Source organism: Rhamphochromis longiceps, linkage group LG18 (genome assembly GCF_057381845.1).
Source record: "Rhamphochromis longiceps isolate RC_006_pf linkage group LG18, R_longiceps_female_GT1.1, whole genome shotgun sequence".
Lineage (NCBI taxonomy): Eukaryota > Metazoa > Chordata > Actinopteri > Cichliformes > Cichlidae > Rhamphochromis > Rhamphochromis longiceps.
Genome location: NC_140574.1, coordinates 30,041,090 through 30,057,214, shown reverse-complemented (window position 1 = coordinate 30,057,214; position 16,125 = coordinate 30,041,090). Strand labels below are relative to the sequence as shown.

General features: G+C 40.9%; 1 protein-coding gene across 5 annotated transcripts in view; it reads left to right on the top strand.

Moving 5' to 3' along the window:
• Positions 1-16,125, top strand: part of slc6a9 (solute carrier family 6 member 9) — a 98,581-nt gene that overhangs the window by 36,437 nt on the left and 46,019 nt on the right. The window contains exon 1 of one of the 5 annotated variants that reach the window (XM_085390305.1): positions 1,281-1,418. The exons of 3 other annotated variants lie outside the window; for them this stretch is intronic. In XM_085390305.1, the coding sequence (XP_085246431.1) occupies positions 1,377-1,418 (42 nt within the window). In that variant the 5' untranslated portion in view covers positions 1,281-1,376. Of the gene's footprint in view, positions 1-1,280; positions 1,419-15,114; positions 15,261-16,125 lie in introns of those variants that run through there. One more of the 5 variants, XM_085390309.1, reaches the window with a different exon arrangement.

Below are 16,125 nucleotides of genomic sequence, written 5' to 3'. Positions count from 1 at the left end.
TGAGTGACTTATTTAAAGACACCGTCTTATTCTCCCGCATGAGTGATGTTTTCTTCGACCTCTCAATCACGCCCCCATTTTGGATGCACTTTTATCCCCCCCCATTTCTGCTTCCTCTTTTTGTTGTGGGTAGCCATTAGCCATATGGTGCAACAATGCGCGCATCAAAACAGAGGCTTAGGAGGGAAGCGCTTAAAATTGAAAGGGTGTTACTCTGTGAACATGTTGCGGAAGAAGAGGAGGAGGAGGGCTTTGGCTTGGCCAGCCTCTCGGTGTGACCTGGTGGGTTTGGGGGGGCTGGAGGCTGGGTGGGCATTGGCAGTGTCAGGGTGTAGAGACGGACGAGGATTTGGAAGAGTCAAGTACTGCTGAAAGGGAAGTTGTTGGTGGTCTGCAGAGTTGCAGCAGCTGCCTCTGAAAACAAACGGAAGAAATAAGGGAGACAGAGAGAAAGGGTTGGCAGGGTGGGGGCGGTGGGGGGGTGGGGGTCCGGTGGAAGCCGTGTGGGCTCTTCACTTGTGGGCTCCTCACTTTTTTTTTTTTTTTTCTTTTTTTTTCCTTTTTTTGTTTCCTGGCTTTAATCTGTTCGGAGAAAGAGAGAGGGAGTGCTTGGCCAAAGCCAATGGGACCTCCACGGGTCCCCCCCCCTTTCCAACTTTACTCCGGCCAGCTAAACTAGAAGTTCGACACCCCCCTGTCCTTTCCACCATCACCACCACCATGGGTCCTCCTCTCTCCCACTTACTTGCTCTGTATTCAGCCTAGGTGCTGGAGTGACAACGAGCCATTCATTGTGGAGGTAGAGGGAAAAGACTGTGGATCTCTCCTGTGCGTGTTTTTTTTTTTTTTTTTTTTTTTTTTTTTTTTTTTTTTTTTTTTTTCTGGGGAGGTGATGGTGGGAGATGAGGGGGGGGCAGTGGATGGCGGAGGAGAAGGTGGGAGGGGGCATATTCCTGAAATGGTGAAGTACGACAGAAAAAGGAGGAGGCGGGGAGTGAGAGAAAGTAAAAGAGTTAGAGGAGAAAGAAAGGGAGGGGTGAATTAAAGTAAGAGCGCAAAACGAGGGAGGAAGGGAGAGCGGGGTGGATGGAGGGGAGGCAGAGCTGGACTCACAGTGGGAAGGTGGGGGGGGAGGGAGAAGGGAGAGAGAGTGGGCTACCATGCCGAATGAGCAAGAGAGGCGGAGAGGAAGCGGAGCTCCATCAGATGAAATGAGGTGAAAGTAATTCAGGCATTAATCAAGCCAGGGCAAAAGGGAGGGTATACTGTGTTTCCCCCCCCCCCCCCCTTTTCGCTGCGGAACTGAAAGCCAAGGTGTGAATGAAGGAGCCCACAGTGGCCAGCAGAGAAGCACCACTGGGTCACAGCATCAAATCATGTCCGAGTCGAACACCATTGCTGCTTCCACTGCGGACCAGGTCAGTTCAAGTTATCGTTGTTTTTTTCTGGGGTTTTTTTTTTTTTTTAAATTTCTTCTTTTTTTTCTTCTGTTTTAAAAATTTTGTAACAGAAGCGGGCACGCGGATGTTTCTTCTCTATCAGGTGCACCTGACGCTTAAGCGGAAGGAGACCGCTAGGAATACAAAAGCTGAATCCCCCCCCAAAAAAAAAGAAATCACAGGTTCAGGTCAGATGTATATTATCTTTAGATCCTAATTCGGAAGTAGTTAGAGGGAGTTTCTAAGAGCAACCGAGTGAGTGTGTGTTTCTTGGACTATCAAAGCAACGATTGTTTTGCCCGGAGCTGCCTGGACAACGGTACAGGGTCCTGAAAGAATTGAATTCATCAAGACGAGCTATTGTCTGCGCCGCCTTATTTTTCGGTGATCATTCAGGGGGTCTGTGACGACTCAATACCCCCCGCACCACGTGAGGAGGGGGACGCAGCTCTTTAAAAACCCGACCACGTGTGGCAGCCCTGAAAAGTTTTATAAGTAATTGCAGTGGGAAGTCCGGGCTAGCGCTGTGAGAGATGGGGTTGGTAAGGAAGTGGGCTGGTCCGCCGTGTGTGTGAAAGAGAGTGACAGAGTGGAAAAGCAGTAGCGTCCAGAAAGGGACGATATTTATACCCCCCAGCCCCCAGCAGCCCCCCTTTCCTCCTTCGAAAGCGCCTTTAATTGCACACTTTGGCACATACATCCTTTGCTCCGCTTCCTTTTATTAACTCTCGGCTGACTTTGAAACACTTTGAAACAATTAAATCCTCGGATCTGCTTAAGATAAGATATACAGTTATTTCTTACAGCAGGTAGAGACAAAAAGACGGGGGAAAAAAAGATGTGTGTGTTTTGTTTTGGTTTTTTTTTTTTTTTTTTTTTTGTGTGCATGTGTGTGAGCGTTTGACCTTGCTGCTGGCTTGTGTTGTTCGCCAAGTCCTTGTCTCCTGTTTCCGATTGCTGCTGTCAAGGCTGACTCAGCCTGCTGTAGCTGTGCAGGCAAATACACACGCTGAAAAAAACACATACAGACTCACACCTGCGGGCATATGCACACAAATGTTTCAAGTTATATGTGTTCTCATTCAAACAGGTACTTAAATTACTCACGTACACATCCACGAAAAAGGAAAAATCCTGGAGTGTAAGGTTTTGGATCAGAATTCTGAAGAAATCTGGACCGTCACAGTGTGTATGTGTATGCAGGTGGAGGCTACTTGGGTGGATGTGTGTGTTTGCTTGTTCTTACTGTGAACAATTCCCTGAAGTGGCATTCACAACTGACAGCAGTCCACATGCTAATCCGCTGATTCTGGACAGTTTAGGTTTGGTAGCACAAGCGCCACATTTCTCCCAAAGCTTTGACTGACAGGACTTACTGGATCTTTCAGGACTTCCAAAGTAGGGTTGCCTGTGCATATAAATGCAGATTTCACTCCATTGCCCGTCGAAGTTAAATGCTGGCATCATTACCCGTGGAGTGCGAACTGAACTCTTAGAGTTCTAATTTGTGCATGTTTGCAGATCTGCCTGCTCACATTTGAAGAGAATTATAATTATTCATTCAGTTTTGATGGCAGACTCACTGTCATATTTTTTTTTCTTTTTGAATAGAGTTTGCAGATGCTGCTTTTTGTCTGCAATAAAAGCTGAGGAGACGTGGTTTGAGTGTTGACTGAAAAAAAAATGAAACAAAAAAACAACAACCGTGACCTCATAGAAGCCCCCCAAAAATGAATAAAATACAAGTATGGTATCTGTTCATTGGAGCAAATGTGTTTGGGGTTTTTTCATTCTTTTTTTTAATCAGCAATTAACAAGCCTACGAATGAAAAAAACCTGTTTGAATGTGATGTTCAGTATTTTATCTTGTATAAGGTAACGTCTGAAATGGACGATTAAATTTTAAAAGACGAACAAAAGCCTGTTAATGGTAGTTTATTAACAGTGTTCAGGAGATCGATTTTTTTTTTTTTTTTTTGCAAAGGCAGCCTCCACCACCAAAGTTGTGGTGCTTTCTTGAGCTGTCTGCATGTGCAAAACGGCAGCGATAGCTCAGTGCTCACACAATGACCATGTCATTGTGGATATATCCACCAAAATGTTCATTAAAACCCATTCAGAGATGGTGCTACACATGTTACAAGCTATTTCGCACACTGACTTGGTGACCATTCCCTCACCTGAACCCTGTATTTGGGAAGGCAGGTGTTGGAGCGCTAACATTCCCGCATTTCACCATAAATTGTGGTGTATTTGTAGTTCCTGTGAAGATTATGCATGTATGTAACTTTTTAAATCATTATTATAGCCTGAGGCTTATTAAAATATATGCAATATGTACAACCTGAGGTTGTGTTACCAGCTTGTAAATGCTTGTCATGCTATAAGTGTTAATTATATAGTGCTCAAAAAATTGAAGGAAGGTTTGAACCATGAGCAGGTTTTGCTTTCATTTTGGGTGTGATTTTGAATTCGGCCCTCAAAGGGTTGATGATTTGTTTTCAACACTGTCTCCTTTTGTATGTCAGTAAAGATTTTCAATTTGAAATTTTTATTCACGAAGTTCTGATGCGTGATTAAGTCATTTTTTAATTTCTTGAGGTGTGTGTGTGTGTGTGTGTGTGTGTGTGTGTGTGTGTGTGTGTGTGTGTGTGTGTGTGTGTGTGTGAGAGAGAGAGTAGTTGGCTTTTTAATATAAATTATGTGTCAGTTTTCTACTAGTCATTGCTTTTTTTTTCCCCTAGAGGTGAAGGATATAATCAGTAGGTTTGAGGGAAATCTCTGTGCCGGTACTGTCTGAGCTGCTTACTGTGGAAAGATTCAAGTGCTGGCTGAGCTGATAAAGTTCATGAGACAGACAGACACACACACACACACACACACACACACACACACACACACACACACACACACACACACAGTGTGACACGATCAGAATATGAAACAAATAACATCTGCTAAATTTGGCAAAGGCATCTGTGGATTGTGTTACAGACATATTTACTGAAGTTTGCATGTTAACTAGGTAATCTCAACAGGTACTCGTAGGTAACTATGTAATCCAACCGTCCTCTCACCTCTGTCCAATCTGAGAGGAGAAGAGTAAGTAGTGCATCCCAGAGATTATATTCATCTTTGCTATAGTTTGTTATTCTGACCTGTTGTCAGTCATGTTGAAGGGCAGTGACTCGATGAATGAATCATGTGATGTGACATCCACCCACTCTAACACTAATTATGTGGTAAAGACAGAACAGGGCATTTCTGACACAGGAGAGAAAAGAGTGATGCACCGTGGGCATGACACCAGTGAGATCATACATAACAGTAAATGGTTTAACCAACTGCAATCCCCTACTCAGTGGCCTTTAAGAGCATCGGTATGAGAAGAACTGAGCTGCTCTTACATGTGTACAAACAGTAAAGTGGAACAATAGGCTGGCAAAGTATTTTAGTTAACTTAAAGGTTATAGCTTTTGTTTTAAAAAGGAAAAAAAATATAATACTCCTTTTAATTTAAAGTTACATTTTTAAAAAATGGGTTACATGAGCTTTATTTGAATATTTGATTTCAAACCTAACATTCATCCAACGGCACCATTGATTTTATTTGGCTTTCCTTTTTTCTTTTTTTCTTTTTTTTTGTCCAGGTGCCTTTTAGTCAAACTCGTGACTGAAACCAGTGTCGTTGGATTTCCTCACTTCCAGACAGTCTGCATGTAGGAAAAAAAAAAGAGTTCTGTTCTGGCACAGCCCTTGCCATTTTCCTTATCGTTATCACAGTCTTCAAATACTTCTCCATTTTCTAAAATCATCCAATATCCTGTCTCAAAAGTAGCGTGGCTGCCCAGCTTCGATCAAAACTGTGCTCCTTCATTTCCGCTGTCATTACACGGGTCACGTCCTTCCTCATAGACTATTGTCCCAACACGGCAAGTACGATCTACCGCTGAGGTCTTGTGTGATTTCAAGGCACGCTTGACTAATAATTGCAATAATAAGAAGTTCAGATGGATCTGGTAATTGCTAAGTGAGTGCTTGTGATTGGTCTTGACACACATCCTAGTGAAAGAAGAGATGAGATAGATCAGAAACTATTTCCATATCCCGAAAATGGCTCTGAGTGCTCTGTCATAGCTTTGACTTCATATTGTTTTGAGAAAGTGATTCAGCCTGTCGTTACTTTAGCAATCAATTATATATATATATATATATATATATATACATATATATATATATATATATATATATATATATATATATATATATATATATATATATATATATATATATATATATGCGTGCTAATCAAGTAAATTTCATCTGATAAATTCTGTCAAATTTACCATTTTACATTAGACTTGTATAGCAAAGTTGCATGTAATCACATTACTCAAAGGCAACTTTTTTTTGAGGCTTTTGAGTCTCTTAACTTTTTTTGTTTCAGATTTTCATAACTCAGAGTGCATTTATAGCTTCAACAGCTGACCCAGATTGTTGCTTTGCAGATTTTCACACAGTGCTTTGACAAGAAGCGCTGTTGTGCAGAAAAGTTCTTCCACTGTGGAGGCATTCATCCAGCGCTGCTGCACTCCAACACCGACCTTTTCTGTTTATGTCTGCCTTCACGGGCGTACGTCGACATATTTAGCCTGTCTGCCCTGCAGGCGGTCACGGTTTTAGTGCCAGTTGATGTTCTAAAACAACCCTTTTAGCTTAAACATCACAAACGGATTTTTTTTTTTTTTTTTTTTTTTGGCCACAGTATTGGAAAAATAAACATTATCAGGAATTAAGAACCATATTGGAATGGAATCAACTGTGAAACATCTTTGGATGTCACATATAATGTTATGGTTGCTGCTAATACAGTTCAGTACATTACATCTAGCGTAGGAAGCCAGCAGGGGCCCACACATGAACACACACACACACACAGAAAGAGAAACTCTGCCCATCTGGGGGCAGGTGTTGCAGTTTATGGAGCGTAAGTGCAAAGTAGCCGTGTTCAATCACCGCACCAAGGCTTAGCGAGTAAGGGAACAGACACATGTGGAAGCGAGAAACGAGAGAGGCTGAAACAAATTTAAAAAAAATGTATGTGTGTGAGTGAGTGTGCGTGTGCCCCTTGTCCATCTCCCTGTGGTGGCTCTAACCTTCGGTCTCATTCTGACTTCACTAAGTTGGGCTTCCGGGCTCACAGCTGCTTTGCAGAAGCACAGCCTCATACTGCATCACACACAGCAAACTGATGATACATGCATGGTTCAACAGAAGAATAGAAGAATTAATGATGGATAGTAAGTGATTGGCTTGCTAAAAGGAGAGCTGTGTAACTGATGGGAGGGATAGAGAACTGTGGGGAATTGTTATTGCTCAGCTGTTTTAACGTGCAAGTCCAGTTTTCATGCTGAGATATATAAATTCACACAATAGATTCATTTTTTGTTTGTTTCTTTGCTTAAAAATGAAATGCTTTTTTTTTTAAATTTGATTTGATTTGATATGATATACCTTTATTAGTCCCACAAGGGGAAATTTTATAAGGCTGCCGACCTATTGCACGCAATGGCGGCGCCATCTTACCCTCCGGCCATACATACATTACACAAAACATCACATGGGGAAGACAGGTCCGAGAGGTATAACAATGGAAAATGCACCACATTAATTTACTACAAGTTTGTGCTTTGACTTCAATTTGACTCATGAATGTAAAATTTAGTATAATAGCTTCTCCTTAGTGTTTAGTGCCACAGAGTTTCAAAGTTTGTATAGTGGCAACCTTCGGTCCTCCTTTGCCGCTTCTGCAGAACGTAAAGTTTCTGACTCGTGCTCTTGTTAAGTCGCTTGGATGCCTTCCGGTAGCAAAAAACGAGGCGAAGGAAAAAAGGGGCAAAACATTTATTTTCCATACAAATCGAAAGGTACAAAACAAATGCCTCTGGTGGGAGCTCCGTTTATATTCCCTTTATGTTACAACAAAAAATAACATTAAAACGGAGACGGTCAGAAAACTGTTGCTCCACGTCCTGCTTCCTTACCTAACCTTTTACCCCCCCCCCCCCCCCCCCCCCCCGCATGCGGGCCAAAGCACACCCCCTTTACGACATCTATCAACACTTTACAACAACAACAACTGACTAACAAAGCAGGATTAATTTATGGAGCACAGCCTATTATATTATAACATAAAATGATCAAGATTATAATAGAAACTTAAAGATCATGACAAATACTTAAATATGGCATGATGTAACTGAGCAAAATATTGGCCTGGACTTGGCTCCAACAGTTTGTGACCAGACTTTGGGGGGATCATAACTTTCCTTAGCAGGAAAGCAGTATTTGATATTTGATAGCTAAAGTCAAATCCTTCTTTTTCTTTGGTAATCTTGGGATGGGATGATCCATGCTTTTATCACAGCCATACTGGATTATTGCAGTTCTTTATTCAGTGGAGTGGGTAAAGCACTACTATATCAATTACAGTTAGTCCACAATGTTGCTGCTACTATGGCTCCTGAGTGGTACAAAGAAAAATATGTTCATATTACACCAACTCTGGCATAGTTCCAGTGGATACCTCTGCAGTTAAGGACCCAGTTTTCATATCCTTTAGTTCACTTATAAATGCTAAGAATCTGTCAGAGATGTTACATATTGTTGCACCCTGTTGAATGCTTAGGTCAGCTGGTCAGCAGTTGTTAATAGTTCCAAGCATCAGACTGGCCTCTACTGCCGGTCAGTCCTTTGCAGTCACAGCTCTGTAATTCTTCCCCTCCACATCAGGTTGTCTGATGTTACTTCCAATGTGAACCTAGGTTAACACTCACTGATTACTCACAGCATTTTTTCCATTTCCCATAGGGCTGCCACAGGAAAAGCCTCCATATATTTGATTTAGCACAGATTTTTACACCGGATTCCTTTCCTGACGCCACTAGGGTCATCTGTCTCTGGGGCAACACTAGCTTGTTCGCCCCTGATTCTACAGCTAAATACTTTGTCCCTCCATGCAAACTCCTGTGGTACAAATTATATGGCAATTTTGGAATTTCTTTTGAAAATTTGTTGAAAAAGGGGGAAAATAATATTTCTTTCTTATGTACCTTACTTAATATGCACAAGGCTCAAACATTACAAGATGTATTTGCAATGATTTGTGTGTCATAAAACCCAAAGTTTTGCTCACAGAAGCCAAACCGCTGAAATAAGAAACTCTGGGAAGACTTTTTCTAGAATGTGTTTCACATGCCAGAGATACCTAAAATGACAGGGTTTGGGCTTGAGGCAAAAGGAAAGGTGGAAGCAGGCTTTGACCTAGGGGGCCGGACCATAAGGTAGCTTAAACACAGATCATTTTGTTGTAGTTATTATCTTATTATCTAATTCTATCTCTAAAAGTGGTCAGGTTTTTTTCCCTCCTGCTTTGTGAAAACTTGTCGACGTCATGCCATGTCGTAGATAGAGCTGGGCGATATGAGATTTTTTCATATCACGATATGTTTTTTTCATTTCAGGCGATAACGATATCTATCACGATATAAGCCAAATAACTATATTTGTAAGATTTAAATGTGCCGTTGCTCACAAGTAAAATGTGAAATAATCAGCAGCTTGTTTTTATTTAAATATTTATTTCCCATAATAAGTTCAACAGGGTAGATGTACTTAAGGAACATGAGACTTTTTCAGATAAATAAAGGCAAATATTGCAAACTACACAAAAGGCAGCCGCTAAAGCGTTTAAGTTTCAAAATAGAACAAACGAAACAGACTAAATTGTCAGTTCCACTTAGAAACAAAATATTAATTCTAAAAATAAATCTTAGTTTGTTTTACAGAAGAACAGACAAAACTGACTAACTTTTGTCAATATCAAATAAACTGAGAACTAAAAGGAAATTCTCAATCTCTCCTTGTTGTATAGCTGAGCTTTTCAAACAGTTTTAACAGTTACTTTAGTCTGACAAAAGCCGAATGACGAATTAGCGCTTCCAGTCAGAGACTGAGGCTACGTCCACACGTACACGGGTATTTTTGAAAACGGAGATTTTCCGTTTTCGTTTTAAAAAATAATCCCGTCCACACATAAAGGCAGAAATGAAGGAAAACGCTGCTATGAACATGCCAAAGCAGCAGGTGGCGCTAGATTCCTAACCGTGCAGAAATGTTGGCCAATCAGAAGTCTAGAAGCCTCGGTGGGAAAAAGTAAACAAAGCTGGGGCATAGAAGCAGAACCGAGTCGTATGTGTGGACGGACAGTAACTGTGTGTATATGTAAGCATTTAAACACTGCAGAGAGTAGAATTAACAGTATTGTAAAAATTCATTTCACCGAAACAATAACGTGGCGCACAGTGTGACGCATGCACCAGTTTATTGTATTTCCAGACTTGCTTTCGGCACAATTTACAGTGCACGCTACTCTGTTTTTTGTCAGACTTGAAATAGCCGAAATACCTTCACACTACGGAACTTCTATGGCTCTTCCGTTCGACAATCTCTCCGGCATTGGAACCATCATCTGTTTTCTCTTCGGTCACGCTTGGTTGATTTTTCTAGTCGGCACACTCATTTCCTCCATTATGCGCTGGCTGCTTCCCAAACAAACACACGTGCGGCTTGGCACTTGTGCTGTACGTAACAAGTCACGCGACGTGACGCTGCGGCTGTGATTGGTTCGGCTCTGCGCTACTTAATTTGGATTGGCTGACCTGTTTTTTTTTTTTTTTTTTTTTTTTTTTTTAAGAGGACAAGAGCGGCGAAGTCTATCGCGATAGTTTAATTTCTCTATCGAGTAAAAGTTATATCGCGATACATATCGTTATCGTTCTATCGCCCAGCTCTAGTCGTAGACATACTGTCAGTTCAAGTGATCTTTTATTATCATCCTTAAAGTTGTTATAAATAGTATTGATGGATAGATGAAAGGGGCTCAAATGTGAAAATGCACTCTTGACCATTTTTAATAAAGGGTAGGGAGCAAAATGTGTGTATAGGTGGGTCAGTTAGCCCTGCTCAAGTTAGCCCTGATAGAGTTACCATCTTCTTCCAAAAACACCCTATTCAGGAATGTTGGGGTCATGGCAAGGGTGAAAAAGCCTGAAGCTTTTAATGTCACTGGTCAGCACCTTTCAACCTGGGGGTTTTAGCCATTGGGATTGACATAAATCTTTTTTTGTCCTATGGTAGCATTGATATTTATCGTTGGCCTTTGATTTTAGGCCAAAAAAATAGAGACTGAATCTAAAAGATGTTTGTGGGGTTTTTGTACCTTTTGTGTTTGAATTCATTGATTTTGACTAATTATCATTATATTGGTCCACATGGTCACATTTTCAGGAAGCCATAGAAGCCCTTGACCTTGGACTGTACAACACTGTGGTGACCACTGATTTATTCAGGTTCATGCAAGTTTTTAATACAAACTGGAATTAACTGGATCATTGTGGGGAAAATCTGCCTTTTTTGGTTAAAGTCAGTCTCAGGCTAATCAGGTACTACCGTTAATTTTGTCATTCTGGGGAATTAGGATGGAAGCTCCTTTTCATCTCGACTGCTGTGATAATTAGTTAACAGTGACGGATGCTTTTACAGTCTGTCAGGCTGAGAATCAGACTTATGCAGCGCTTTTACTGCTTCACATGCAGCTGATTAACAAATGCTCTCTAAAATACCACACAGGCAACATGGTAGAGTTAGAAGTTTGTATTTATTTAGCATTTGCTGCCAGCATCTCTGTCCAGGACAATCTTTGTTATGTTAAGAAATTGGACGTCCAGTTTAATGTGTCCATATATCAAGTATATTTGCCACATATGTGATGCAACATCCTAGGACTTTTTACAGTTTAGCTTGGTCTTATTTTTTTAATTTTGAAAGGCATTTGTTTTGATGTCTCACTGTGGGATGTGCCTCCCTACGTATTCCTCATAAGCATTTATTTCTTTCCCACAGTCCTGATTGGCTGGTTATTACAACAACTACCGTATGTTGGGCAGAATCACCCATCCTTAAGTTGCACTATTCAATAGCCGTTAGTCAAACGGCTCTATAATTCATTTGAGATAAGATTACAGTTATCTGTAAATTCATCCAGATGCCTCCTCATTTATTAGTCATTTCTAAAGTAATTAAGAATCATAGCCTTTCCACCAAAGTGACCAACAAAAAACACTCCAACATTAGTTACCCTCTTCTGTGTTGCATCAATTTGGGTTGTCCAGACAGTCATTCTTCTTTCTTCAAAATAACTTACAAAACAGCAAGTCGGTGGCTGCAGGAGTTGCAGCGCATATTTAATTCCTATTCAGACCACATGTGCTTCCATTCTCAGCTGGTGCAACTCTTCCCTCCATAGACTAAAACAATAAAACAATATCTTTTGGATAACAGCTGAAGAACAATGTTTCAATTTTCTCTGTAGGTATAATTACGCCCTTACTAAAGTTAAATGTCAGTGTGACAACTTTATATTCCAAATCACACTGTAGTGGTGCCTTTTTCTTTGTTAATGGTTAGGCTGTAATGTTGCTATAGGGATTTTTACAAATGTATCTATCTAAATGCATCTAAATATATAAATTCTCAGTATATTGACATACATTTTTTTGGCAACTTTTTACAAAACTGAGTGAAAAAGTTCATTATTATATCGATAGTAGTAAAAGTATAAAGCATCAGATTAAGCAATGCTTCAGACTACTGAACCCCTACCCCCCCCCCCCCCCCCCCCCCGAATGTTCAGCACAAAGTTACGCCGATGAGGGAACACATAAATGGGGAGGTGGAGGTTATGATATTTCATAACGTCGTACTCATACTTAAAGAGAAGTGAAAAAGAATAATGAAGGACTTGTTACTGTTTTTTGGGAGGGGGATTTGTCTGGGTATTTGACTCAGAGCTGATCAGGAACAACTAATAAAGGAAGTACATAGACTTAAAGAAAGTCCCAATCAGGAGTAATAATCAGGAGACAATACTGTCAGACCTGCTGAATCAACAAATCACATAAACAGACGAAGTGGAAGTAGTCTAAAGATTCACAAAAGGCAACACATCACGCCAGGATCTAAAGAGACTTGAGAACAAATAAGAAATAAAGTCATCAGCATCTATCAGTCTAGAAAGGGTTAAAAAGCCATTTCTAAACCAAACCATTACCCATAAATGGAGAAAACCTGGAACAGTGGTGAATCTTATGAGTGGCCTACACAATTACTGTGAAAGTGACTCCTGACTCATCCAGGAGGTCATAAAGAACCCAGAACAACATCTAAAGAACTCAAGTTATTGGCAGTGTTTATAATTCAATAATAAGACAGAGATTGGGGGGAAAAAATGGCATCAATGGCTGAGATGATTTAAAAAAAAAAAAAAAAAAAAAAAAACACGAACCCTAATGCTGACCAAAAAGAACACAAAGGCTCATCTCACGTTTGTCAAACCTGTATTTTATATTTACACAAGTTATATTTGTCTAACATTAAAATTTGTTCAACGATCTGAAACATGCAAGTGTGAGAAAATGTGCAAAAAAAAAAAGAAGAAGAAAAGAAATCAGAACTAAATTATGTATTTACTGCAAAAGCCCACATTGTTCAGCAGTGGAAGGTGCATTGCTGTAACCTACATGCTTCACATTTACATTACGTTGCACTGCAACTTGCAGAAAGAAGAGCAAGTTTCAAGCAAAACTCTGAAATGGGCTGAGGAGAAAAGGCTGATGAGGCTTATTCATCAGCTTTGTCATGGATTTGTAGGAAGCAAAAACCAGGGGAGAAAAGAGCTGATGATGGGGCTCGTTGAGGCAGCATGTTCACCGTGTTAGCAAGGAAACACAGGAGGGTTTGGGGCTGATAATGCTTGTTGAGGCTGCATAAGTGTGTGCATGTGTGATTTTGTCCATGCACACTCTTGTTGAAGCAGCACACTTGCTGTGCTGTTCGAGGATTGAGGGCGACTCTATTGAGATAATGCTTGTTAATTCTGCCTCAAGTGAAGAGGGCCAAAGCAATGATGGAAAACAAGAGCAAATAAGAGAGACGGAACAAGATTGGCCCCGGCATTTTGATGAGCGTTTGCTTTTGAAAAGGAGGAAGAAAAGCAGATAAATGTCAGCGATGCATCCATCAGTGATGGCACAAAATGATAAGTCGCCAAAAATCAACTAAATATGTCAGAAATAAATTTTGATTTGCTTAACAGGAAATTCAAGTGGCATAAAATGTTGACTAGGAATAACTGACCCCCTTTTTTCCATTAGCTTTCTACTTTTAAAATCTCTTTGCTTTATTTGAATTTTAGGTTAATCTAGAAGAACAATACATGGATCTTCTATTGTGGCTGTTTAAAAACTGTCTTTAAATGTAGTCTACAGTATATCAAACAGTACAACCCTAAGCAAATGTATGGCAGGTATCACCAATGTCACAAATAACTCTACTTCAGGTGACTCAACAGGGTTACGAAGCCCTAAACCATCATCTGTGAATTTTCAACTGACCAAATGTTGTTTAGTGAACTCTGTAAAGAAATAAGCCCATCATAAACTCTCAAAATCCAAAGGTATTCAAATTTAAATCAAAGAAATATAAGATAAGTGTAGCCATGTGTGAATTTTCACTGTTTGGGAATCATTTCAGCAACGCAAGCCAAAAACAATACTGCCCTGCAGCCCAAGTTGTAGTAAACACTCCGACTTGAACACACTGTTTACTCACACTACTGGCATCACTGGATGCCATGTCTGTGCTCTTGCATAAGGATGTGTGTCCCTACATGTGTGTGTGGGTGCGTGTGGGGGTGTATGGGGGCGAGATGGATGCAGGTGAACAGCTTGCAAGGGCCAACAGTTCCGCAGGCCAGTCTCGCGCATCACTTGACAGCCATGCACAAATGAACTTGTTAAGCAAATGAGTGAACAAGCAAGGGAGGGGTGTGGGTATGGGTGAAGGGTAGCGGCAGGAGTGTGTAGGTGCACATGGCTACAGCAGCCCCTGCTAGACTTGCCTTCCTGTCTGCGCATATCACCCCTCTTTTCCTTTTCCCTTTCTGTCATTCTATCCTCTCAGAGAGCTCTCGCTATGCGACTCTATTTCAGTCTGCCTCTTCCCATCTCTCTCCTTCACTCAGCTCATGTAATACTATTGTTTTATTAGAGAACAGCCTATTTCTGATTTGGATTGGGAGATTATCCTCACAATGTCTTGACAAGGTACTGTCATCCCATATTCACAAATAATGGACCGTAAAACAGACTGTCTCAACAGATCAGGGCTTTGCGTGAGATGGTAATGGTCACGCAAAATTTTCATGGTATTTACATGCATCGGCATGTGGCTGAGATACACAAACAGGGCTGAAAATGTGGAGACAGTCGGAGAGTTGGTGTTTATTTCCGTCCTCCTTCCTGAAATAAAACTCTCTGATCACATCACCTGTACTGACTACATACATGTGTAATATTAATGTGCGGCACATAAATGAAAATATAAAGGTCCACTAGCATTCACTTTTAGAAACTCGTGCAGTCAGTCATAATGACAGTGCACTAACCTTTGTGCTGACCACACCCATCTTCCTTGCCCCTTCTTAGACCCAGCCCCCACCATACTTATAAAGATGTCAACACATCTAGCCCCCCCTCACCTTCCTTGTCCCCCAGGGAAGCCATTTGGGGATTCCAGCATGATAAGTTTAGTTCTATAAGTATCACAGAGGTAGAGAAGTTGGCCATTCACAAGAACGTTGGGAGCGTTTGAGGGGCTCATGCTGCTTTTCCAAGTTCCCCCACCATGAAAACGTATCTCAAGGTAAGGAGGTGAATGACATAGTCCGGATGTTTAAACGTGGAGGTCCTTTTCAGTTTTCAATGAGCTACGCATGTGAGTTGTTTAATACAAGAGTGGCTAATCAATTTGAGCTTTAGGGTAAACAGTTGAAATAATGTAAGGGTAAAATAGGTTCCCAAAAAGATTATTTTTAGTAATATCCAGGTTTTACTTTGATAGACTAAACACTGCTTTTTGTTAGAGTTTGTGCTTTTGAGTACAGATTAGATTAGATTAGATAGAACTTTATTAATCCCTCGGGTGGGTTCCTCTGGGAAATTCGATTTCCAAAAAAGCACAGCACCGACAGAAGTTACAGAGTTACAGAATATTATATATATATATATATATATATATATATATATATATATATATATATATATATATATATATATATATATATATATATATATATATAAAAAACACCCAGCACGCCCCTGCGGGCGGTTTATCCTTCAAGCTCGGGTCCTCTACCAGAGGCCTGGGAGCTTGAGGGTCCTGCGCAGTATCTTAGCTGTTCCCAGGACTGCGCTCTTCTGGACAGAGATCTCCGATGTTGTTCCTGGGATCTGCTGGAGCCACTCGCCTAGCTTGGGAGTCACCGCACCTAGTGCTCCGATTACCACGGGGACCACTGTTACCTTCACCCTCCACATCCTCTCGAGCTCTTCTCTGAGCCCTTGGTATTTCTCCAGCTTCTCGTGTTCCTTCTTCCTGATATTGCTGTCATTCGGAACCGCTACATCGATCACTACGGCCGTCTTCTTCTGTTTGTCTACCACCACTATGTCCGGTTGGTTAGCCACCACCATTTTGTCCGTCTGTATCTGGAAGTCCCACAGGATCT